This window comes from Ostrinia furnacalis, unplaced genomic scaffold (assembly GCF_004193835.3).
Source record: "Ostrinia furnacalis isolate ACB-3 unplaced genomic scaffold, ASM419383v2 OfSCF4988, whole genome shotgun sequence".
Classification (NCBI taxonomy): Eukaryota; Metazoa; Arthropoda; class Insecta; order Lepidoptera; family Crambidae; genus Ostrinia; species Ostrinia furnacalis.
Window position 1 is genome coordinate 189,350 of NW_021135227.1, and position 23,388 is coordinate 212,737.

The 23,388-nt window shown below is 38.1% G+C and overlaps 4 protein-coding genes across 4 annotated transcripts; 1 reads left to right on the top strand and 3 right to left on the bottom strand.

The window, feature by feature from the left end:
- Positions 1-1,885: 1,885 nt before the first annotated feature.
- LOC114360419 (leech-derived tryptase inhibitor C-like) lies at positions 1,886-3,767 on the bottom strand. The gene is made up of 3 exons (XM_028315134.1): positions 3,662-3,767; positions 2,753-2,867; positions 1,886-2,005 (listed from the first exon to the last, which is right to left on the bottom strand). Exons 1-3 carry the CDS (start codon positions 3,675-3,677, stop codon positions 1,960-1,962), a joined length of 177 nt encoding a protein of 58 aa, XP_028170935.1. The 5' UTR covers positions 3,678-3,767; the 3' UTR covers positions 1,886-1,959.
- Positions 3,768-9,488: 5,721 nt separating this feature from the next.
- On the bottom strand, positions 9,489-11,432 carry LOC114360417 (leech-derived tryptase inhibitor C-like). The gene is made up of 3 exons (XM_028315132.1): positions 11,319-11,432; positions 9,925-10,042; positions 9,489-9,562 (listed from the first exon to the last, which is right to left on the bottom strand). The coding sequence occupies exons 1-3, from the start codon at positions 11,335-11,337 to the stop codon at positions 9,499-9,501; spliced, it is 201 nt and encodes a 66-aa protein (XP_028170933.1). The 5' UTR covers positions 11,338-11,432; the 3' UTR covers positions 9,489-9,498.
- Positions 11,433-19,503: 8,071 nt separating this feature from the next.
- Positions 19,504-21,041, bottom strand: LOC114360416 (serine protease inhibitor dipetalogastin-like). The gene is made up of 2 exons (XM_028315131.1): positions 20,849-21,041; positions 19,504-19,939 (listed from the first exon to the last, which is right to left on the bottom strand). Exons 1-2 carry the CDS (start codon positions 21,010-21,012, stop codon positions 19,861-19,863), a joined length of 243 nt encoding a protein of 80 aa, XP_028170932.1. The 5' UTR covers positions 21,013-21,041; the 3' UTR covers positions 19,504-19,860.
- A 1,557-nt stretch (positions 21,042-22,598) lies between these two features.
- Positions 22,599-23,327, top strand: LOC114360418 (uncharacterized). Its single transcript, XM_028315133.1, has one exon. The coding sequence runs from the start codon at positions 22,603-22,605 to the stop codon at positions 23,092-23,094; it is 492 nt and encodes a 163-aa protein (XP_028170934.1). The 5' UTR covers positions 22,599-22,602; the 3' UTR covers positions 23,095-23,327.
- The last annotated feature ends 61 nt before the right edge of the window (positions 23,328-23,388 follow it).

Here is a 23,388-nt window from a genome sequence, read left to right on the forward strand (position 1 = left end):
CGCTACACTCTTGCCAGAGTAGTCGTGGTCATCACACCAGGTCCGGTGGCAAGTCTCACAATCCGTCGCCAGTCCTCCCGCACTGCAGCCTTTCGTGTGCACTCGTGGAGTGGACCATTGAGTGCGGTTTTGACCTGGTCAGTCCAGCGCATGGGCGACCTGCCGCGCGCTCTTGTGCCCTCAACCTTTCCCTGCACGACAAGTCGTTCAACAGAAGCGACGTCTCCACGTGTTATATGGCCAAAGAAAGTGAGAATACGACTTTGGACGATGGAATGAAGCGTTTTTAAAAACCTATTTACAGAAATCCTATCCTTATCTTCTTATCATTTGCATATTGGCAAGCTAGGCGAGCCCCATGATAAATGGGCGCCACAGATTAGCCGCCGACGTCATTACCTGCTAATTGGCCCACGAGACAGGTTACTACATCGATAGCTAATTACGAGCCACAGTGTATGTGGAGACAGTAGCTAATGTCAAATCGTTTCAACCTAGTGCCTAGCAAGCTGAAGCGGCAATGGGCAGGGCACATAGTACGCAGAACTGACGGCCGATGGGGCAGCTAGGTTCTGGAGTGGAGGCCGCGTACCGGAAAGTGCAACGTAGGACGTTCATCTACAAGGTAGAGGTGGACCGACAACCTCATAAAGGTATCAGGAAGGTGCTGGATGCAGGCCGCTACTAACCGTTAATTATGGAAATCATTGGGGGAGGCCTATGTTCAGCAGTGGACGTTCTATGGCTGAAATTATGATGATAATGAACCTAGTGCCACTCACAGCTGGACAAAGGCTGCCCCCACGAACTTCCACAACAATCAAGATCACGTAAAATAGTAAGACACGGGTCTTAACGCGACGTTTATTAATGAGTTACAATATGTACTCACGGCTTGACGTTTCGGCTGCGATGCTGCAGCCGTGGTCACAAGCAGACTGGCGGTTCGCGGTATCGTCCGTTCGGGTGGGCTTGTCCGTTGGGTTCGTGTCTTACTATTTTAATTGAAATGGAACGCGAAAGTTTAAAATCTTATACCAAGATCACGATTAGGTTATTTGATCTCCACTGCACAGCACGACCCTCTTTAATTTACCGAGCGTAAATGTAGGATTTGGCATGCACTCGCACGCTGGCCAGACAATGACGCTTGATGTTCCCACATGTTTGTCTCTAGCGTCTTACATAGATCCTGGCTACACTGGAGTTGCAGCGCGAGAGGAGGGGACAGTCCTAACTGTACTGGCATTAAGACCCGGTTTTCTTCAAGGCGGAGCGGAGCGGAGAAGTGTTTGAATAACCAATCAGATTTCATTATTCCGCACAGCTCCTCGCCTGGCCTTAATCAAAGCTAGTTTACTTCGGCCTATTTGCACTGTGGACGAGTAATTCCCCTCATTAATTCAGACAAATATCCGCTAATGAGAGTCATCAATAGTATCAATACATCACCGCGGTTGCTGAGTTTATTGAACACATCCATTGTTCCATCGGTGTTTGAGTGACGGCCATTTATAATGTAATGTTTGTGGAAATTCAACCGCATTTAATTTATTTTTCCGGTTTAAAATTGAACAATATGATCTTTCAACAATATGATCACGAAGACGCGCCCCACCAAGTTTTGGTTGAGGGAAGCGCGGGGTGCGAGGAGTTTGATCCGAGCAATCCGAGCGTCATTATTGTAGTGTGCGTGTGCACTCATGCATAATTTAGCGTTAGACACTCAAACATTAGCGGAAGAATGGTGGGGCGCGTCTTCGTGAATGACACGATCTATAATTGTATATTGATTTCGATTTTAATTTGTACATAAAGTATTGAAACTGGCTGTGTTTGTAAACAGCAACAGAAATTATAAATCTGTTTATAAATGAAAGTTTGCTCAATTTTTAAAATATATTTTCTGATAAAATAAATAAAATCAGTCAATGAGTATTGTGGGATTTGGAGTTGTTGTTAACAGTGACCTTCATGTTTCACCTTAGCACCTGAGCACCGCAACCTGTAAGAAAACATACAATAAGTTATTTTTAGCGTAGGTGTTTACGTAAATTTATTAGATTAGAATTACTTTCTTTTGCACAAAACAATGTTTTTGTCATGTAATCACACTATATTTATGTCTAAACGGGACTATTCCCACCTCTCGTTCCCACCGCTGCAACTCCTGTGTAGCCAGGATCCACAGCTTGACCGCCAATAAAAACCCAACCAGTGAAGGTCAAGTTTGTCTCGGGAGTAGAACTCCATTCGTCGTTGGATAATATGATAATAAAGGCTGCGTTTCCACCAGAGATGTGCGAGGATGCGAAGCGAGGGATGTGTTTGTAAAAAACCAATAGAATCGCTTCATTTACCTCGCCTCGGTCGTCACAGCTCTGGTGGAAACGGTTCACCAGAGCTAGATTTTTGCGCATACAAAACCAGCGAGGGATGTATTATGAGAGGTTTGCTCATACACACATTAATATATCATAAGCCCTTGAAAAGGAGGCTGACAATAGTGACTGAGTTTCTTGCGCTGCTTCTTCTCAGTACTGGCCCATTTATTGTCCCGAAGCAGTGGTAGGGTGAATACTGGGACGTGTAAAAGTGCTTTTTAAAAGCCTATTTGAAAAAATAAATTAGTTTTATGAGTTTTTTGATTAGCATTTTCACAGCTACGCTACACATCCTCGTACCGTACTAGGATGAGTCGTACGACACATTTTCCTCGCACATCTCTTGTAGAAACGCAGCCTTAGCTTACCTGCATATGTTCCCATAAGTTTTGCCATTGGTGGCGCAGACGGGCGTGTAGTCGGCTGTACAGATGCAGCCGGCTGCGCTCGCCGTGCTCATCAGTAGAAACACCAGAAACAGGGCTGGAAGACGATATAAAAAATATAGGTTAGCTCATAACTTAGTCAATGCCTGATCGGAGCGGAACAGAAGGGATAACATTGATGTATTGACGTGACAAGGTGGACCGACGACATCACAAAGGTAGCGGGAAAGCGCTGGACGCACGCCGCTACCAACCGGGCAACATGGAAAGCATTGGGGGAGGCCTATGTTCAGCAGTGGACGTCCTATGGCTGAGATGATGATGATGATGATTATGACCTGACAGAGCATACAAATCTGAAGTTACCAGTTAGCCTATTATGGTAGAAAGGAATGAGAAAAATTTAAAATTCAGGCCAAGGTTGTGATTGTGACATTCGTCTTTTGGCAAGACCACCCGGAAAGAAAGATTCATTAATTTAGGTTTCTATTTTCTTAGTGATGACAGAAGCCACCAAGAGCTCTATCACGCTCTATGGTTTTATTTAACTTTTATAAATACAAGCACATAAACTTGTCTTATTTGACAAAAACTGATTGTTGACTAGCTGTGCCCGCGACTTCGTATGCGTAAAATTATGTAGTTTCAAAATTATTTCCCGTTTATGCAACCTCTTTCTTACTTTCTTTTGGAGCCGTATCTCCGCCCCTATTGACCATAGGCTGATTTTAAATCTAAAGCCTTCCTCTATAAATGGGTTAGCCAACACAATTTTTTTTCTAATCCGACCAGTAGTTCTGGAGATTAGCTCGATTAAACAAACTCTTCAGTTTTATAATATTAGTATAGATCAAGTATAGATAATTGCTATAAAAAGAACTTTAAACTCACCGTAAAAGATCTTCATTCTGGACCGAGTGAACGTGGAGTGAACTGTGGTAGACCGTACTTACAGCAGTGAGGGCTTCTGTTAAGCGTGGCCCTTTATAAACTTGTGAAGGAGGAAAAAGCAACACAAGTACATGAAACAACTTGTTTGGAATCCCCCTGCTAGGGTTGACTCTTGGGTTGGATGACCTTATTTTGTGAGGTTTGTGATCTTTTGATAGGTACAAAAAATACTGAAGGACAGTCTGTTCATCTATACTAATATGATAAAGAGGTAAAGTTTGTGTGTTTGTATATTTGTTCAATTGTAAGGGGTAATCTCGTCGGGATGTACTCAACCGATTTTAAAGTCCAAAGGTTGAATTCAGTCATCCAGAAGTTTATTTTTGGGAAACATAAAATTAGTTATGTACTTAATAATATATTAAATATTACTTAATAGCATTAAAAATGTATAAAATACTAGCTTTCCGCCCGCGGCGTCGCCCACGTGGAATTTTGTCTGTCATAGAAAAACTTTATCGCGCGCGTACTTACCTGTTTCAAAAACCGGGATAAAAACCATGCTATGTCCTTTCCCAGGACTCAAACTATCTCTATACCAAATGTCTAAATCGGTTCAGTGGTTTAGGCGTGAAAGCAAGACAGGCAGACAGAGTAGACTAATAAAGTTTTGATCTTACTTTTGTTGGAAAATATTAATTATACATGTGCTGTATTAAACAGTGTGAGTCTCGATAAAGTGCACATATGAAATTAGGTGAAACTAGACCTATTTTTATCGACAAAAAAGAGTTCAAAATTTTTCTTTCAATTACTTATTGTAAAGAAAACGTAATAACTTTTAAACTAAGAGGTATATCCTGATAAAATAATGATTTTGTATCGTCTGTTATTTAGCATTATTACTGTTTTTATTTTATCAGGATATACCTCTTAGTTTAAAAGTTATTCTTTACAATAAGTAATTGGAAGAAAAAAATTCAATAAAAAATTAAAAAAAAAATCAAAATTTCTTTGACCTCTATTTTGTCTATAAAAATAGGTCTAGTTTCACCTAATTTCATATGTACACTTCATCGTGCAATGAAAAAAATAAAAAATGCAATAAAAAAATACAGTGTGAGTACACTGTATTTTTTTATTGCATTTTTGTATTTATTAATTAAAAACAATGGGAACCCTGGGGATGCGTAAAGAATTTCTTTTTGCTTATTCAACAGGTTGAGCGGGAGTATTTTTAGACTGTCCTATGCTATATGTCTAGCGGTTAACTCAGTCAGCCTGAGGTATGGGAGCGGCACGAGAGGGTGTTTTTGTAACATCAAATGTCAGCGAGACTTCAGATCTTCAGATTTATATGCTCTGTCACGTTATAATAATATGAATTTAAACTTTCGTCATCACTCCGCAACAAACACGTTCTTACTTGCATAGACCCGTTATTGTATTTAGCGAGCCGTTCAAAGTTTGGCTTAGTAACGTTATGCTTTAACGCTAGATGGCGTTAGAAGGCAATTTTGAAGAAGTGGTCTATTTTATCTTGTAGTTTACGTGTCTTTTAGTTAGATGGCGTTGATAACTCATTTTTGGGAAAGATTCGTTTAGTAACGGTTTAACTTTAAAGGTGCGATATGTCAATGTCACCTCTCCCTACATCTATAGGTAGTATAGGGATGTTATGGATATGTAGTGTCGGTGATGGGTACGGTTACGGATATAGGAATAATATTATACGGGTTTCGGTTTCGGTTACGGTTACAGATATTTTTTTATTTCGGATATCCGAAAGTTTCGGTTACGGTTACGGATATCTGTGCTTTAGAATGCAATTTGCAATAGTTGTCCAACACGGTTCATTCATGGCCACTTGTAGATTTTATTATCCTACCAAAAACATAAAATGTAAAAAAGGAGAGCCAAGTTCAATACAAAAAATAATTATGCGTGGCTGTGGGATTCGCCGTAAAAATAATGGAGATCTAAAAGAGTGCCAAGTTCTATGCAAAATCCAAATAAAGGAACAAAATAATTTGACTTGGCCCATTTTTTATTTTCTTATATTTTCTGATATTTCCATATATTTTGCGATTATAACATAAATTATAATCTGCTCACAATTGATTATTAGCTACCTTCCTAATACATTTTGCTTTGTATTAGTAATGACTTTCCCTACAAGTGTAAATGATTGAGACCTTTTCCTTAAAAGTTTTTATTTATTGGTAGTTGCTCAGTCTTCTTCGTCGTCTTGGTCGTCAGGTACTTTTGTTGGGTAACGGGGAACTATGCCGCATTGGCCGTTATTCTTCCACTTTGCGCCGGCGCATTGCATTCTGTAAATGAGAAAACAGCATTGATGTGAATAGGCAAAGGCATACTAAATCAACTAAAAACGGTACTGAAAAATAAGGATTTATCTGTATGTACAGGCAGCGTCAAATAGTTCGTTACACCCAAAGTCTTTGTTCGTTCGTTCGTTTCAGCCAAATGACGTCCACTGCTGGACAAAGGCTTCCTCCAAAGTTTTCCACAATGCACGGTCCTGCGCTGCCAGCATCCAGGCTCTTCCCGCGACCTTTACGAGATCATCGGTCCACCTAGTAGGAGGCCTGCCCACGCTACGACTTCCAGCCCGTGGTCGCCACTCGAGAACTTTTCTGCCCCAACGGCCATCGTCTCTCTCTACGAGCTATGTGCCCCGCCCTTGGTTTTAGCAATTCTGCGAGCTATGTCGGTCACTTTGGTTCTCCTGCGGTTTTTGCGGTTGCGCAGATGTCTTTGTTACAATAGGAATATGGTTGTGATGTCAACTTATTGGCCACTTTGGGTTTTGCGAACTATTTGACGCTGACTGTACCTATCCATCTCTTGTACTACTTTTAATGCAAATAAATACTCTAAGAGTAGGCGCACACCGTTGATTTTTCTTCGGCCGATAGTTTAGTCGGGCAGTTGATCAGTATGGGCATGTATGGGAGTGCGCACACTACGCCGATTCGATTTGGCCGATTCTTCATACAATTTAAAATCGGGCACAACTATCGGCCAACTAAAAATCAACGGTGTGCGCCTACTCTAAGACTGGGTTGCACTATCTTACTTTAACTTTAACAAACGTCTAAAGTCTGTCAAACTCCATATAAACCTGTTATAGAGTCATAAATAAAGTGGTACAACTCAGCCTAAAGTTTCTATTTAATTCTATTCTATTATGATAAAACGGACTAACAAGCTAAAGTGGCAATAGGCAGGGCACATAGAACGCAGGACTGACGGCCGATAGAGCAGCAACACCAACAAGGTGGACCGACGACCTCAAAAAGGTCGCTACCAACCGGTCATTATGGAAATCATTGATGGCGGCCTATGTTCAGCTGTCATAGATGGCTGAAATCATAATGATGATGAGCCATTTAATTTTCTCTGTTGTTGCCGATTCCGATTCCGGGTATTCTCAATTTCATCTTAGACCTGACCATCATCAGGTACGATGCAGAAAGAGCTACCACTTTTATTTAATAAATAAAAAGAAAGAATAAATATAAAGTGTATACTGACTTGCACAAGTTCCGGTATGTCTTGCCATTGGTGGCACACACGGGTTTGTATCCAGGTTGACAGTTATTGCAGTCGATGGCATCAGCCGTCATAAAGCTTGTGATGATCAACACCAGGGCCAGGGCTGAAAATAAATATATGACTAAATAAATGTTCTTGGACATTTTACAAGAAATACAGGTTATGGTGTGAGAGAGCTGATCTTCCCTGCACTTCTCCCTATGTCTGGGAGTCCTCCACCTGGACATGAGCTCCCCTGGCTTACTTGGAATTCTTTAAATATACTTCGGACAATCTGTTCAGTTGGGTATTCTGGGATGGCTCAAACTTGGAGTGCGAGTGCGGTTTTGTTCCCCAGTCGATGGAGCACATGATGTCGTGCCCTGCGTGCCTAAACAACTGCACGCGGGAAGATTTAATAAATGCTTCTGACAACGCCACTCTTATAGCGGAGTTTTGGGCTGACACTGTATAGGTTTGTTGTCGAAACGACAAGAAGAAAAAGATTGCGCCTCTAGTCCCAAAGTAAGGCTTGTATTTACTATGGGTACTAGATATCGGATGTACTTCGTTCGTTTCAGCCGAAAGACGTCCACTGCTGGACAAAGGCCTCCCCCAAGGATTTCCACAAAGACCGGTCCTGCGCCGCTTGCATCCAGGTACTTCCCGCGACCTTCACCAGATCGTCGGTCCACCTAGTGGGAGGCCTGCCCACGCTTACTTACGGATGTACTTACCAAAGTAAAATAACTTCATTTTCAATAACGGAAAATATCTTTGAGCACTTCACAATGTGATTAATAACTATCTGTCTTCATAGTTGAACTGCTTTTATACTGCTAGAGGCCAAAAACAACACCCCAACCTTCTTGCTTTTTGCGTCACGCATTAAAAATAAATGAAACTTATGTAAATATGTACAGGTGTTGGTTTTCAATCGAAAAGGTTTCAATAATTTAAGGCTGGGTTGCACCATCTTATTTTAACTTTGACAAACCTCAAAAATCTGTCAAACTCCATTCACCAAAGCACCGGTTACCGTTAAAGTGAGGTGGTGCAACTCAACCTAAGAATTTCGAATTCAAATCTGCGAGCTATGAATCATTTTGGAAATAATACTGAATAGTAAGTTAAATATTAGTAAGCATTTATAAAACCATTTTCTATGTACATATATTTCATATTTCGATGGCTCCTACGTATATAGGCGAAACTGCCACTTATTACGCCTGTTTCCAATTATCTATAACATCAATAAAAAAAAAAATTGTTTCCATTAGATACAAAATAAAATTTTAGACAAATAGGCGTATGTGCAAAACTACTTGCTCTCAGAACTGACGGCCGATGGGGAAGGACGGTTTTGAAATGGACGCCACGTTGGACGTCCTCCCATAAAGTGGACAGGTGACCCCATGGAGGTTGCAGTAAGGTGCTGCCATCTGGCCGATCTGGAAGATCTCATTGGGGGAGGCCTATGGCACAACCTTGATCAGCAGTGGACGTCTTGTAGGTGAACTGATAACGTTGCGGTAATAGTCTCAGAAAAAAAATATGATGCAAAGACTGGGATATTTCATATTTCACTTTGAAAATCGATATTTATTATGTAGGTACTTACAGCCAAACCTGACTTACAAACAAGCATTACTGGCTTGTATTTTCGTAATTAAATACCATAGTATATACAGAGTAAAATCTTTCTTCAAATACGAGTACATAGACAGAACTAGATTTAAATAGCTTAGCGCCGGTCTTAAAATCTGTTATTGTGCCCCGCTAGGTAAATTCCAAGAGACCATCGCAATTTGTTCCATTTGTTCGTATGACATTCCAAATTTTGTTACCTACGGACGTCTACGCACGTGAGTTTTATTTAATTTGCAATATAAACTTACGAATATAGTCTACTAGCTTTCCGCCCGCGGCTTCGCCCGCGTGGAATTTTGTCTGTCACAGAAAAACTTTATCGCACGCATCCCTGTTTCAAAAACTGGGATAAAAACTATCCTATGTCCTTTCCCGGGACTCCAACTATCTCTATGCCAAATTCCATCAAAATCGGTTCAATGGTTTAGACGTGAAAGCAAGACAGACAGAGTTACTTTCGCATTTATAATATTAGTATAGATACAATCGAGTATACCTAATGGGTATTGTTTTGTCTTTCAGTATTGTAATGACTTTCCTTACAAGTGTAAATGATACATTACACCTTTTCCTTAAACGTTTATTAATTGGTACAAATGCTCAGTTTATGTTTCTAGGCTTGTTCACAATTAAAACGAGCTGTCACTTCCACAAGCGCCTTTATGCTTCAACTTTGCGCCTGCGCATCCCAATCTGTGAATAAGAAATAAGTATTGATATAAAAGGGAATCTGTCCGCCGAGTCACCAATAAAAGAGAGCGTATAAGGCGACTAATTAAAAGAAAGCAAGCGAAAGGTTCGATTCCCGCCTTAGGCAGTTCGATATTTTCAAGTTATTTATAACTAGCTTTCCGCCCGCGGCTTCACCCGCGTGGATTTTTGTCTATCACAGAAAAACTTTATCGCGCGCGTTCTTGTTTCAAAAACAGGGATAAAAACTATCCTATGTCCTTTTCCGGGACTCACTCAAACTATCTGTATGCCAGGCCATCAAGCCAAATACCACCAGAGTCAGAACTATAAGTAAATATATAAAATCCAGAGTATATACTAACTGGCACGAGTTGCTGTAAGTCTGTCCATTGGTGGAACACACAGGGTCGAACACAGCCGGGCAGATGCAGGCTGCGTCAGCCGTCATCATGCTTGCGATGAACATCACCAGGGTCAGGGCTGAAAGTCGATATATGAATTAATAATATGCGCTAGAAATGGGGAGATATGAGACAAAACTATCTGACGGTCCAATCATCTGTCCTCCAAAGCATGAGTAGCGTATTTATTCATCATCATCATCATTTCAGCCATAGGACGTCCACTGCTGAACATAGGCCTCCCCCAATGCTTTCCATGACGATCGAGTGGTAGCGGCCTGCGTCCAGAGAAGAGAGGAGGTCAATCGTCCAATCCAACTCGGCTGGGCAGCGTTCGGGAAACTACGCAATATCTTTTCGTCCAAAACACCTCAGTGCCTGAAGACGAAAGTCTACAACCAATGTGTGTTACCTGTGATGACTTATGGCTCTCACTATAGGCCTTGAACAGAAGCACAAGGTATTTATTCATTAGAAATAAATCGCGTTGAATCATTTAAATAAACATATGAGGTATTTTAATCATCTAAATTTAATTCTACTCATAGGTGTCGTAATCTTACCTTATTCATTTGAAATATTATTTAATTACACCTACATAATTTCTAGCGATAAGGAAGTTATTCAAATACCTACCACGCTACCAATATTTTTGGGGATTCCCTACACGCACACAAACTCAAGAAATTCTCACTCTACTTATTGTTTGTCAAGTATTTAACAAGATAATAAGTTTGCTTAACTTTTTCAGGGTTCCGTAGTCCTGACAAGGAACCCTTATAGTTTCGATAATTCTGTCTGTCTGTCCGAGGTTTCGCTAGGAAACTGTTGGTACTAGAGAGCTGTAATTTTGTGGAGGTATGTATATTAATCACGCCGACAAAACAAAATTTTGAAAAATTTTTTTTTTAGTGTAGCTCCCCTACCTACATGTAAAGTAGGGATGATTTTTTTTTCATCTTCTACTCCATCGAGTGGGATATCCTTGGATAGGTCTCTTAAAATGGATTAGGGGTTTCTAAGACTATTTTTCCATTTAGGGATCCGTTTGCAAAATATTAAAGTTTAAAGTGCTAATTTTTGTTCGAGTAGGGCGTCCCCCCTCCCTCTAAAAACTAAACTGTTGGCTTGAAAAATGTGGAAAAATTCGTAATAATGCAACTTTTCATGAACTTTCAAGGAAAACTATAACGGTTAAGATACATCAGTTAGTTTAAGAGTAATAGTCATTTAACTAGTTCTAGTTCCCTGTGGTTGAGGATTTCGTATGAAGCTCGCGTCTTCGGCCTGATCATCACTTCCCATTAGAGAGAGATTCCTCGTCGTGGATAAGAAAAAAAACTGCATGTACTCACCATAGTAAAATAGCTTCATTTTTAAATCGTAAACAGGAAAAACCTCGTGCGCAGTTCACAATGTGAGTGATGTAGTCTTCTTAGCGTATTTGCTTTTAAACTCTAAGGAGCAGGAAAACCTACCTATATTTACCTGGTGACTCTTTGTAGGTACTTTTTGTTAATTTGTCATTATTGTTAAGCAATATAGGGTTGCGTAAAGAATGTACGCATTTTTTTCTGTAAATAGGCTTTTTTTAAAGCGCTTGGAGAGTACTTTTAATACTGTAGATAGAAAATTTTACTCAAAGAAAAAAATCCTTTATTTTTTAATAGAAATAGAAGAGCATTCAAAGATTTCGATTTTTTTTTCGAAAATTCACCACCATGCCTACCTACCAGACAAGGTACAATTTTCTGTAAATAATTAAAATAAAGATTTCATGGTTTTCCTTTCATTTGATTTATCAAGTTTGTTAGAGATATTTATTCTCATACGTAAACCTAACGATCGATGTAACAAAAATACGGGGTGAGGCAAGCAAATTTTTAGAAATCATTGAATGCAGTTCTATTTCTTTTCTTAAATTAAGGAATGTTAAATTATCACTTCACGGGATTTATTGCAACAATATCTATTTTAACGGTAAATAAGATGTTTACCCTCCCGACGTTTCGGCTCGGTTGCACGAGTCATGGTCGCGGGCAGACTGAAGAGATGCGGCGTCGTCTGCTCAGGCGCAATGAATTAAGGAATATTTCCTTTGAGTAAAATTTTCTATCTACAATATTAGGAGTACTTTCCCTCCAGGCGGCATTAAAAAATTCCACCCTGTATATAGCGAATGAATATGGACAAAACAAAGCTTATGTCCCATGTCCAGGTTGCGCCCTACCCAGTTTCGGTTAGGAACTCAATCCAATGTATGTCTATACCTCGGACAAACGATTCAGCTAGGTAGGTCAAACGAGAAAGAGGTCAATCGTCGAATCCAACTCGGCTGGGCAGCGTTCGGGAAACTACGCAACATCTTTTTGTCCAAAATACCTCGGTGCCTGAAGACTAAAATCTACAACCAAGGTGTGTTACCAGTGATGACTTATGGTTCGGAAACATGGCCTCTCACTATAGGCCTTAAGAAGCTCAAAAGTTGCACAGCGCGCTATGGAGAGGTTATGCTCGGTGTTTCTTTACGAGATCGAATCAAAAATGAGGAGATCCGTAAACGAACTAAAGTCGCTGATATAGCCCGACGGATTGCGACTGCATTGGGCAGGGCACATAGTACGCAGAACTGACGGCCGATGGGGCAGCAGGTTCTGGAGTGGAGGCCGCGTACCGGGAAACAGCGTGGGACGTCCACTCACAAGGTGGCCCGACGACATCATAAAGGTAGCAGGAAGGCGCTGGACGCAGGCCGCTACCAACCGGGCAACATGGAAAGCATTGGGGGAGGCCTATGTTCAGCAGTCATGGACGTCCTATGGCTGAGATGATGCGATGATGAGCTATAATATTTTCTCTTAAATATAAATAAATATTAAATAAATAATCGAACAAATTAATACACCTTAATGATTTTGTGTTATAATATCTTAACACGGCTTATCAGCTTAGTGCAATCTTATAAATGCTTACAACTATTCATGGTGAATTCATCTTTATAAAGATGTCCCAAAATTAAAGAAACTTTTCAACTATCTATAAAATATAGTTTTCAACCGACTTCAAAAAAAGGAGGAGGTTCTCAATTCAACCCGTATNCGAGACTTTGGCCTCGAGAATTCCCGAAACTCGAGAAAAAAAATAAGTCGAGAAATCAGAAACCCTAGTTCTACGATTTTTCGTAGTTTAGAAGTTATCGTTAATTTGTGATTTTTTTATGACCTAGTAGATAGGCTTTAGAATTTTTTATATTTTTTGACAGATACAGATGTTTGAAGAAAATAATCACCTTCTTATCTTTGATGCAAGATACATCCATAGCTAGCCATATTCACAGAGATAAAAGTAGGGAACAATACCTATTATTTAAGATAAACAAGAGACTCCCATAAAGAAAGTACCTACACTAAGTTTGTGTAGTTATACCTATTATTATTATTTATATTTGGATGTAATATAGAGACGTGAATAGTGTTGAGGCTCATGAACAAGACCCACCACCCGACACGAGTGTCGCCGAGTCTCCAACACTGGCTCCAGGTCCAGAGGCCACTCCATCGCACTAAATAATTTAATTTACACGTGTTTTCATGCGATGGCCAAGTCAATATATTTATTTAAAACGTTATAGATTTCCTGGCCTGGACTTGGTATTACCACAGAATAATAATAAGTACTACGTACAGAAGTTTTACTTCGCGAAGGTATTTAAAAAAAAATATGCTCAATGTCATTTAACAATATGGTGTAATTTAGCCTGTCTCAAGAGTCAAGCACCATTTTGTTGACAAACGTCAGTGATCGGCACTGCGCCGAAGCTATAGGGCTGACTTCGGTAAAATGATGTGACGTGAGGTGCCAAACTGCGGAAAATGGCGGAGGAAAGGGTCCGTGGCCGAGTCCCCCAGTATTCGACGCACCTGTGGTTGAAGCCCCCGATTTAAATAAATTTAATATCATATTTTTTTCGGCTTTTGCACTAAGTACAGTCAACAAAAACCATGCATGTTTGACGCTATTTAAAATGATATATTAAATTTTTTGTTAAAAATACTTAAAACTTTTATAATTAAAACTTTTATTTGTAGTTAGTTAAATGTAGAGAGAGTAGAGTTATTTTAAAGACTGATTGTTACAATTATTTTGATTAGGTAAAACGATTTACATGTTATTATAGGTAAATAAAACCTATGATAAAATATGATAGGTTAAAATAAAACCTATTATATTTTTAGGTATCAATATGGTAAAATAATATTAAACATTTATTTGTACGATCAGTATAAATATTTATTCGTTTATAAATATTTTTGTGACTGACTGTACATTTGATTAAAAATTGCTTCTATCTGACCGGGGGCATCGACCACGGGTGCTTCGAACACAGGGGGACTCGGCCACGGACCCGGAGGAAGGGTATACATGATTTAGCATGAATTATCATGAATAATATTAACTACTTATTTGCCTCTCAGTTAACTTAAAAAAGTACATTCTGTGTTTTTATTATTATTTAGGCAGTTAAATACTGCACAGTATTTAGTACACCATTTTCTTTATTTTCTTCCATCATACACAAGAATACGCGTGCGTGAGTCAATGTTCGCTCGTAAGTATGTGAGGCCTTGTCGAATAGTATCCTGTAGGTGGGCCATCGTACGTGTTTTGTTTTCAATGTAAACTCGCGGAGATGAACAGGCCTGGTATTACATGGATCTCACAACTTTTTACCGTAGAACAACTGAGTTGCGAGACTTGGTTTTTTTGACAAGTATTGTTTTTGATGAGATCTCATTTCTTTTTGTTTTTTGTAAACAGTTCTACTTTTTCCTTTTCGGTACCTTCTACTTATTGTATGTACCTATATCTAACCAGCAACGAATTTTCTTAAAGTCCTCTCTCTGACTTATGAAATTTTCTTATTTTTGTAGGTAGCCTTCCGTTTTCTCTTTTCCGGTTCTACTTCTTGAGCTGAAAACTGGACCGAAGTTGAAAAATGTTACTCGACTTGGCGGGGACACTACCGTGTGCCTTTATATTTAATTTTATATGATATTACAAACTTATTTAGGTAAGTAGTTAAAGACAATAGATATTTAAAAATACAATAAAAAGTAAAAAAAAGTCTCCATCGTCATCGCCAAAAAGTGATGTGCATGCGTTACAAAGTTACGATAATTAGTGGTGTGTTTAACAGATTGTCGATAAAATAAAATACCTACTCAAGATTAAAAAACAAAATTTTCAGGCATTATTTTTTTACGGATTTGTGTTCAGTATCAGTAATATAGTTACCTCTGTAAATATGGCAAGAATGCAAAGGAACATCCTGTAAAGTGGAATTTTTTAGAATTCAGCAGAAACTTAAACAAATATGGCCAACTGACATTAAAACATTTTTAATCTGTGCCCTAGTGAGGCGACAAAACCTCTCGTTAATCGCGAATTGAAATTATTGCAGTAGTTATGTACCTATAGAAAGAATGTATAATGCTTTATAAAGCAGTGCATTAATTAATTACTAGTAGTAGTACATTCAATGAAGAAAAAATACATTGTTAATTAAGACCCTATTTAAATCTATTTAAATGCAATCAGTAATAAAAATGATTGAATAATTGAAATAAAATCGATTAAATTTACCGATTATTGTCTATAACTTACAGGTTACAACACTGGTGTCAGAGACAATATGGAGATAACATATAATTTTAAACGACAAGTCAATTTGACAAGTCTCACAAATTTTCATTGTCCACGTATTTTGCTAAAATAATTAGTTTCAAAGATTGATTTCAAGCTCGCATAATCGTGAGAATAAAGTTGGTTTCATGGGCTTGTGAAATAATGTGTATGATATAATCAACACGTATGTGATTATGGTGTAATTGTGTATGTAAGTGTTTGTTTACATCTCTGCTGGATTCTAAAAAATCAAGGTATAGAATACCAATAGGTACTTACTTGTTATGGTTTTTACTCAACATTTTTCAAAAACGATTTAGTACGAGTAAGTATCGATACTTGTCGACCGATACTGTAATACATTGAATAAAATAACAAAAAATAAAAACACTCGATTTCATAAAAAAAAAATATTTTTATGTTGACGTTAAGTAAAAATAAAATTGTTCCTACTGTGCAACTCCACTCTTTTTTGTTCTTTTTTGTGCTGTCATTTTATGGGTTTATTCCACTTTGTTCACCTGAATTGAGTCGACATTAGCAGTCGCCTAGAAAACCCAGGTGAACAGATGCGACTATTTTCATTGATCAAGTGGACTTAATTATTTCACCGACATAAAGCATGCTAATTATATTGCTTAAAATTGTTCTGAATTATTATTTGTGTGCAATTTATGATGTAAGTATGTCAATTAAACATAATTATGCCAATAAATATGTTTCAATGTGTCACTAGTTAGATCACTACGAGGTATGTATTGTTTTACAGTGTTATATTTCCTGTGACATGATATTATATAGGTATACAAATTTTATTACTTGTGATTACCATTAAACTGATTTAAATATTAATTTGACAGTTTCTGATGTAAATTATCACTCCACGGGATTTTAAAACAAAAACTATAACGGTAAATAAGATCCCATCAAAAACAATACTTGTCAAAAAAACCAAGTCTCGCAACTCAGTTGTTCTGTTGTGAGATAATAAAATTAAATATTAAATTTTCATACAAATCGGATCTTATAAAAATTATTTTGTATGAAAATTAAAAAAAAATAAAATGATGATATCAAATTTCTGACTTCACCATACCATTTATATGCCCATGTTAACATGGGCTAGTGTCGGCTCATATACCCATTTACCTAACACCCTGTATTGATTCTTTTTGATATTAGTATCCAAGTGTTATTGTTACATTCAGTTTTGCTAATAAAAATAAATGAAACCGCCTATTTCCAATAGATCTTCTGTACCGAGAATGCAACCTGCTTAGCTTCAGATAATTCTTCATTCAATTAACCTTTACCTCAGTCCACAAATCTGTATTAAACTCCGATTTAAGCAACTCCTGTCAAAAAAGATTTTTTACAATCCCAGTACCACTAACTAGAACTTCATTTTCCCATCGTTTCAACTCGTTTCTCAGCCCATTTATTTATAACTAGCGGCCGCCCGCGACTTCGTACGCGTGGATCCCGTTTTACCCCCTTCATCTATCTTACTTGGTTTAGATTTTTTCATACAAATGTTTTTTCCCGCTAACTCCCGTTCCCGTGGAATTTTGCAATATCCTATTGTAACTAAGCTTTAAGTTTACTAAGGTACCTGCATGCTAAATTTCAAGCGTCTAACTTAACCCTTTATAGGACGGCCCATACAAAGTGGCCAATAAACTGGACAGTCACTTTACGGCCGATAATTCAATGATTTTTGTAACAATGTCGAACCTTATGATCATAAACGATAGCCAATAAAGCACGCTGGCCTAGAAACGAGCCAGCGCTCAAGGACGTCGCACGCAATCAAAAATTCGCGCTCTTTTTTAAGGTGGCCTGTCAACTGGCCACTGTGCACACCCGTACTAGTATTTGCTGCCATTGCAAGCAGACGATAGATATTTCCGAGTGTAGTTCAATGTAAAAACATTTCTTCGTAAAGAAGATGAGTAAAATAATAATGTTATAGTATATACTTTATCATCACGTGAAAATATAGTCGAAAACCGTAAAATAAACATGTTATTTTTGCAATTAAAAACAGACTAGTGTGTTGAAAAAGCCTTGTGTAGAAATTACACATGTGAATTTGAGGTGGTCTCATATTTATATGTTTTGATTTTTACACACAAATTATATCGTTTTATACTGAGTATATTATTAATTTTTATAATACAATAACATAATAAGCCCAAATATACGGGTTCGGTAGTTATACCCCATTATTATAACTGTTTAGGTATTTTTTCATACAAAATTATGTATATTTGTGGATAATGTATATAATAATCCTGGGTTTATTGAGTTTTCATTCACGTTTTTTTATTTTATAACATAATATTGTCTCTAAATTATTATATAATGTTTACTTTAGTTGACAAAACTTTTAATTTTGTTTTTTTCATGTTATTTTTGGCTCAGAAGAAGAAATACAATCATTTTATTTGATACTTTGTTGAATATTATGTTTTTAGCCTAATTAAAGATTGATAACTAAATACGCAATTATTTTATTTAGTTTAATATGTAATTTACATAAAAATAACCGGTTTTTTTTATAAGTGTCCAGTTTACTGGCCAGTGATTTCACATGAATATTGGTGATTTTAGTGATGCAGAACGGTCAGTGGTCAGTATACTGACCACTAGTTTTTTTGTATTTTCTCGTAAAATATCTAGTTTCTGATAATTTTATTACTACATGTTGTTATAAATAACGCTATAGAATATATATCCACTTAGAAATATAGCGAATTCAAAAAAAAGTTAGGGTGTGCGTTAAAGGGTTAAGCGGTTTAGATTTTTGATACAAAAGGATTTTCCCGCGAATTCCGGTTCCCGTGGGAATTCCTAAGTATACTATAACCTGCCCAGGAGTACGAAGAATAATTGTACCAATTTTCGTTAAAATCCGTCGAGTAGTTTTTGTTTCTATAAGGAACATACAGACGGACAGACAGACAGACAGACAGACAAAAATTTTACTGATTGCATTTTTGGCATCAGTATCGATCACTAATCACCCCCTGATAGTTATTTTGAAAATATATTTCATGTACAGAATTGACCTTTCTACAGATTTATTATAAGTATAGATAAAATAGTTAAATTCTGCAACATAAAAGACAAACCTACTGGAGAGGCTAAACACAAAATAGGAACATAGCTTACCTCACTAAACTACGAAAACACAGAGCATTTCATAATAATAGTACAATAAATAAAATGTGAAACCAACTATATTATACTTACACTTCATTATGTTTTATCACTAATCAATAATTAGTTTACCTATACAACACATACTTATAAAACAAACAGCACAATAATTGATTTGTTATTGTTTTTATGTTATAATAATAGTTTTAATAGTTTTAAGTAGGTACCTAAAATATTGTAAAGTTATCTCCTGGCCTCCACGAGACAGGCTTGCCTAGTGTGGGTGGAGTCCAAGATTAATCTGACATGTACGATCTTTGAACGTACAATTAATTTAGGTTGTTTATGTCAGCAATACGCGCCGACCGCGGCGCGGTGGCATCAACTTACAGTAAACTTTATTTCAATTTTTCATTGATTTTACATTTAGTGTTTATTCGGTCACCAAACCAACCACGCGTAATCACTCATACCTTTTCACCATTTCGCACCATCTTAACCTAAATAGTTTAGACCTTGTAATAGTGTTAGTTATTGCAATAAACTCTTTGTCATAGCAACCAGTGACTTTCCATCCACCATTCCTTTCTTTGAATGTGCGTACCGTACAGACAAATGTAATTGTTTTCTCTGCAATAAACGATTTTATTATTATTATTATCTAAACCGAGATGAAAATCAATTAAAAAAGCCTTTTTCTTAGACAATTCATTTATTCAATCAGTATTAGGTATCTTTTCGTTTGGCCAAATTATTTTTCGCCATATTTCACTTTGCAAAAATCTTAGTACTAGTTTCTTTCCCCAAATTATTTTTTGGGAACTGTACTTTCCACACCTAATTCATTTGATCATTTGCAAAATTTTACTTGGTCAAGTATTACTCAAATCAAAGCATATTAAGGCACATGATCATGGTTTTATTGTACAAGAATTTTGCGAATTGAAACATTTGGTTAAATAATATCTGTCTAAATGAAACATGCCCAAACAATAATTTGCTATAATTGAGATTTTGTAATTATACATTTGCAATAAGTTGTTTGTAAAATTAATAATTGCCAAAGTCATCGTGTCCGGGTTCTCTGCAAGGGCCTCTGTGCACCATATATGCTTTAGCGCAGTACAAACTGCAAAAGAGAAATGACATTATTAACATTAAATTTTAATAGGCCTTGCATGTTGCAATCGTTTCGACTAGAGGACGGTACTATTCTAACCTATCGTTCCCACCGCTGCAACTTCTGTATACCCAGATCTACAGCTTGGCCGCCAATAAAAACCCAACCAGTGAAGGTACAGTTTGTCTCGGGGAAAAGTTAAACTGTCACTGGACCCGCAACGAAATTAATCAGAATGTATTGTTATGTAGAAATGTGTTAATTTTTTTTAATAAAGTTAATTTTTTTATTAAGTTTTCTTTAGTCCGTATTTTATGCGTCTCAACTGGGGCACTCCGCTGCTCGCTCATTCAGTAGAGTAGTCGTACGCGCTCACACATTGCCCCGATCTGTCTGTTATTACTTATTTAGCTCAGGTCCGATTTGAAGAAATATTGTGTTGTATTAATGTTTTGTGTTGGATTAGAGAAAGCCATCACGCTACTTCTTTTTCATCTTCTTAATTCGTTACGCTCTTGGCAGAGCGGTCGTGGTCACGTTGAGGCATTGTTCACATCGGTTGAAGAGGCGGATACAACTCTCCGCACGCATCACGCTACGCTACGACCAGAGAGCAATGAAAATTGCGAAGACGGGAAAAAATGTTAAAATGATTTCCACGCGTACGTAGTCGCGGGCACGACACCAGAGGGCCTAGTGTGAGTGTCCATCAAACGCGCTCACAAGTGAGCGCGCCAAAAAATTACATTAAATGTATGACGGATTGTACAGCGCCCCTAGCGGGAAACGTTCAAAAACTGAAATTCACACTCAGCCCACAGAGTTAAATGAGCTTAAGAAGTTAAGACGCATTTAACAAGTATATTAAGTCCATTTTTAAATAACTAATATGAGACATATTTTAAAACTCATACTCACTAGCATTCGTTCTCATATGACCATCCATCGCTGCCGCACATGGGGTTAAAGTCGCGTACATCACACTCGCATTCTTCACACTTCACTGTCATCAGATTTGCGATGACCAGCAATACAGCGAGGGCTGAAAGCAAATAATCACACCTGATGATACGGGTTAACATGGCCCGACGGATTAGCAAGCTGAAGTGGCAGTGGGCTGGGCACATAGTACGCAGAACTGACGGCCGATGGGGCAGCAAGGTTCTGGAATGGAGGCCGCGTGCCGAAAAACGCAGCGTGAGACGTCCACCCACAAGGTGGACCGACGACCTGATAAAGGTAGCAGGAAGGCGCTGGATGCAGGCCGCTACCAACCGTGCGATGTGGAAATCATTGGGGGAGGCCTATGTTCAGCAGTGGACGTCCTATGGCTGAAATGATGATGATGATAATGATTATACAGGTTTGAAGTACATTATTGAGAAGATCAGTTAAGTTCGGCTTCCACCAAGGCGGAGCGGAGCAGAGAAATGGTTTGAATAACCAGTCAGATTTCGTTCCATCAATTTCATTCAAACTGAATGACCTTTGATTGTTCTCTCGCCTTGGTGGAAATGGGTCCTAAAACCACGATGTCGTCACCAAATTATTAACGAATGCTTAGTCGTTTTAACATTGTGTATACTATCGGGGAATCGAACCCTTCTGAGTACAGAGAGTCCATTTCTGTAGCCAATGGAACGCACAGGCTTTAAAGATTCCCTCGTTCTAAGGGTTTTTGAAAGAAATAACCCCCCTCGCTCGTTAGATACTATATCTTTTAGTTGGCCGATAGTTGGGCCCGATTTTTATTTGTATGAAAAATCGGCCGATACCAAAACGGTGTAATTTGTTCATACCATCTCCATACTGATTAACATACCGACCCAACTATCGACCAACTAAAAGTCTGTGGTCTGCGCCCAGGCTAATATTCCAGCGTTGACAGAAGAACCCGCTTTCCTCGCGTCTCAATTTGGCCTTGTACACAACACTAAATTGCTATATGGGCGGGCTATTACTTCAAGTTCAGTTCTAAAGCCTGGTCCGTGAGCACGTAGAAAGAATCCCGTCCAATGACCCCAAGTTACCCATCCCTATCGCTCGCGCGTAATTATCTTGCTGTCGCGCTCGCACACTCACTGCGCGCGCCCGTCGCACAGTCGCGTGGGGTCATTGGACGGGATTCTACGTGCTCACGGACCAGGCTTTAGAGATTACAAAATTCAATATTTAAAAATATTTAAACAAAATTCAATATTTAAAAATATTTCAATCACATACTTCATGTACAATCAAAAACTGTCATTAACAATTAATTAAACAAATAATGTCTATATAGCCCGACCAGGAACATAAAAACCCTCGCCATGTTGCGGAAAACTAATGGTACTAATTTCTTTTAATGGCAACAGTAACTGAAAACTTCATTGACTTGTCACCTTGCATGTCAGTCTATTGCTGTCAAAGTGTAAACAAACTTTATTTTAAATGTGTGCAATTGATTTTGTGAATTAAATTGCTAAAATCTTATTAAAGTCGTGAAAGAAAAGTGGTTCACAATGTGTTAAAGTATTTGTCGAAGAGAAATACTAAGGGTTCGGACAATATTTTCATTGAATAATGTTTCCGACAAAGGTTGTCAAATTGACTGACATGTTTATCGTATAGTACAGTCCACTATGAAAATTAGCTGTGGTTTGTTTCAACTACCTATTTTAAAATTAAATCACATGCAGGAAGTACCACAAAACGAACTAAACAATAAATCTGTTTACTTACCACACCATGCAGTCGTGCGAACTGAAAAGGAAACGACAAAAACCCGCGTTGTTTTTGATGCATCGTGCAAGGGCTCAAACAATATATCGCTCAATGATGAACTGATGAATGGACCTGTCCTGCAAGAAGATCTTAGAAGTATCATCATGAGGTGGAGAATGCACAAGGTCTGTTTTGTGAGCGATATAGAGAAGATGTACAGAATGATTCTCATTCAAAAAGAAGACGCCGACTTCCAGAGAGTATTGTGGAGACAGAATACTTCAATATCTGACGAGGTCAAACACTACCGGCTACTTACAGTCACATTTGGGACAGCATCAGCGCCCTATCTCGCTATAAAAACACTAATGCAGCTGTCAGAAGACGAAGGTGAAGACCATCCTATTGCCAAGAGAATTATACGCGAAGACTTCTACGTTGACAAAACATGTTGGACTTGACATTTTCTATCGACCATTTTGTTACCATGTTTCTGAGCAAATAAATGATTTATTATTATTATTATTATTGATGATGTGATGTACGGGTGTGATACTGTCAAAGAAGCCATAGAGGCAAGCAAGCAATTGAAGACTGTACTAAGCAAGGGAAAATTCAGATTACAAAAATGGTGTTCAAACAGTCCTGAATTTCTAAAATCTCTTGATGAAGGAGAAAAGTCAGCCAAAGCACACATAGATATGAAATTAGATGGAATCGTAAAGGCACTTGGCGTATCATGGGATTTGGGAAAA

Bases quoted from the DNA above. Each gene is read 5' to 3' on its own strand.
- LOC114360419 (XM_028315134.1), bottom strand. The intron at 2,006-2,752 runs GTAAGCTAAGGC...GTTTTCTTACAG, and splicing joins ACTTATGGGAACATATGCAG to GTTGCGGTGCTCAGGTGCTA.
- LOC114360417 (XM_028315132.1), bottom strand. The intron at 9,563-9,924 runs GTTAGTATATAC...TCTTATTCACAG, and splicing joins ACTTACAGCAACTCGTGCCA to ATTGGGATGCGCAGGCGCAA.
- LOC114360416 (XM_028315131.1), bottom strand. From the start codon at position 21,012: ATGTTAACCCGTATCATCAGGTGTGATTATTTGCTTTCAGCCCTCGCT. The intron at 19,940-20,848 runs GTGAGTATGAGT...TCTCTTTTGCAG, and splicing joins TCATATGAGAACGAATGCTA to TTTGTACTGCGCTAAAGCAT.
- LOC114360418 (XM_028315133.1), top strand. From the start codon at position 22,603: ATGCAGGAAGTACCACAAAACGAACTAAACAATAAATCTGTTTACTTA.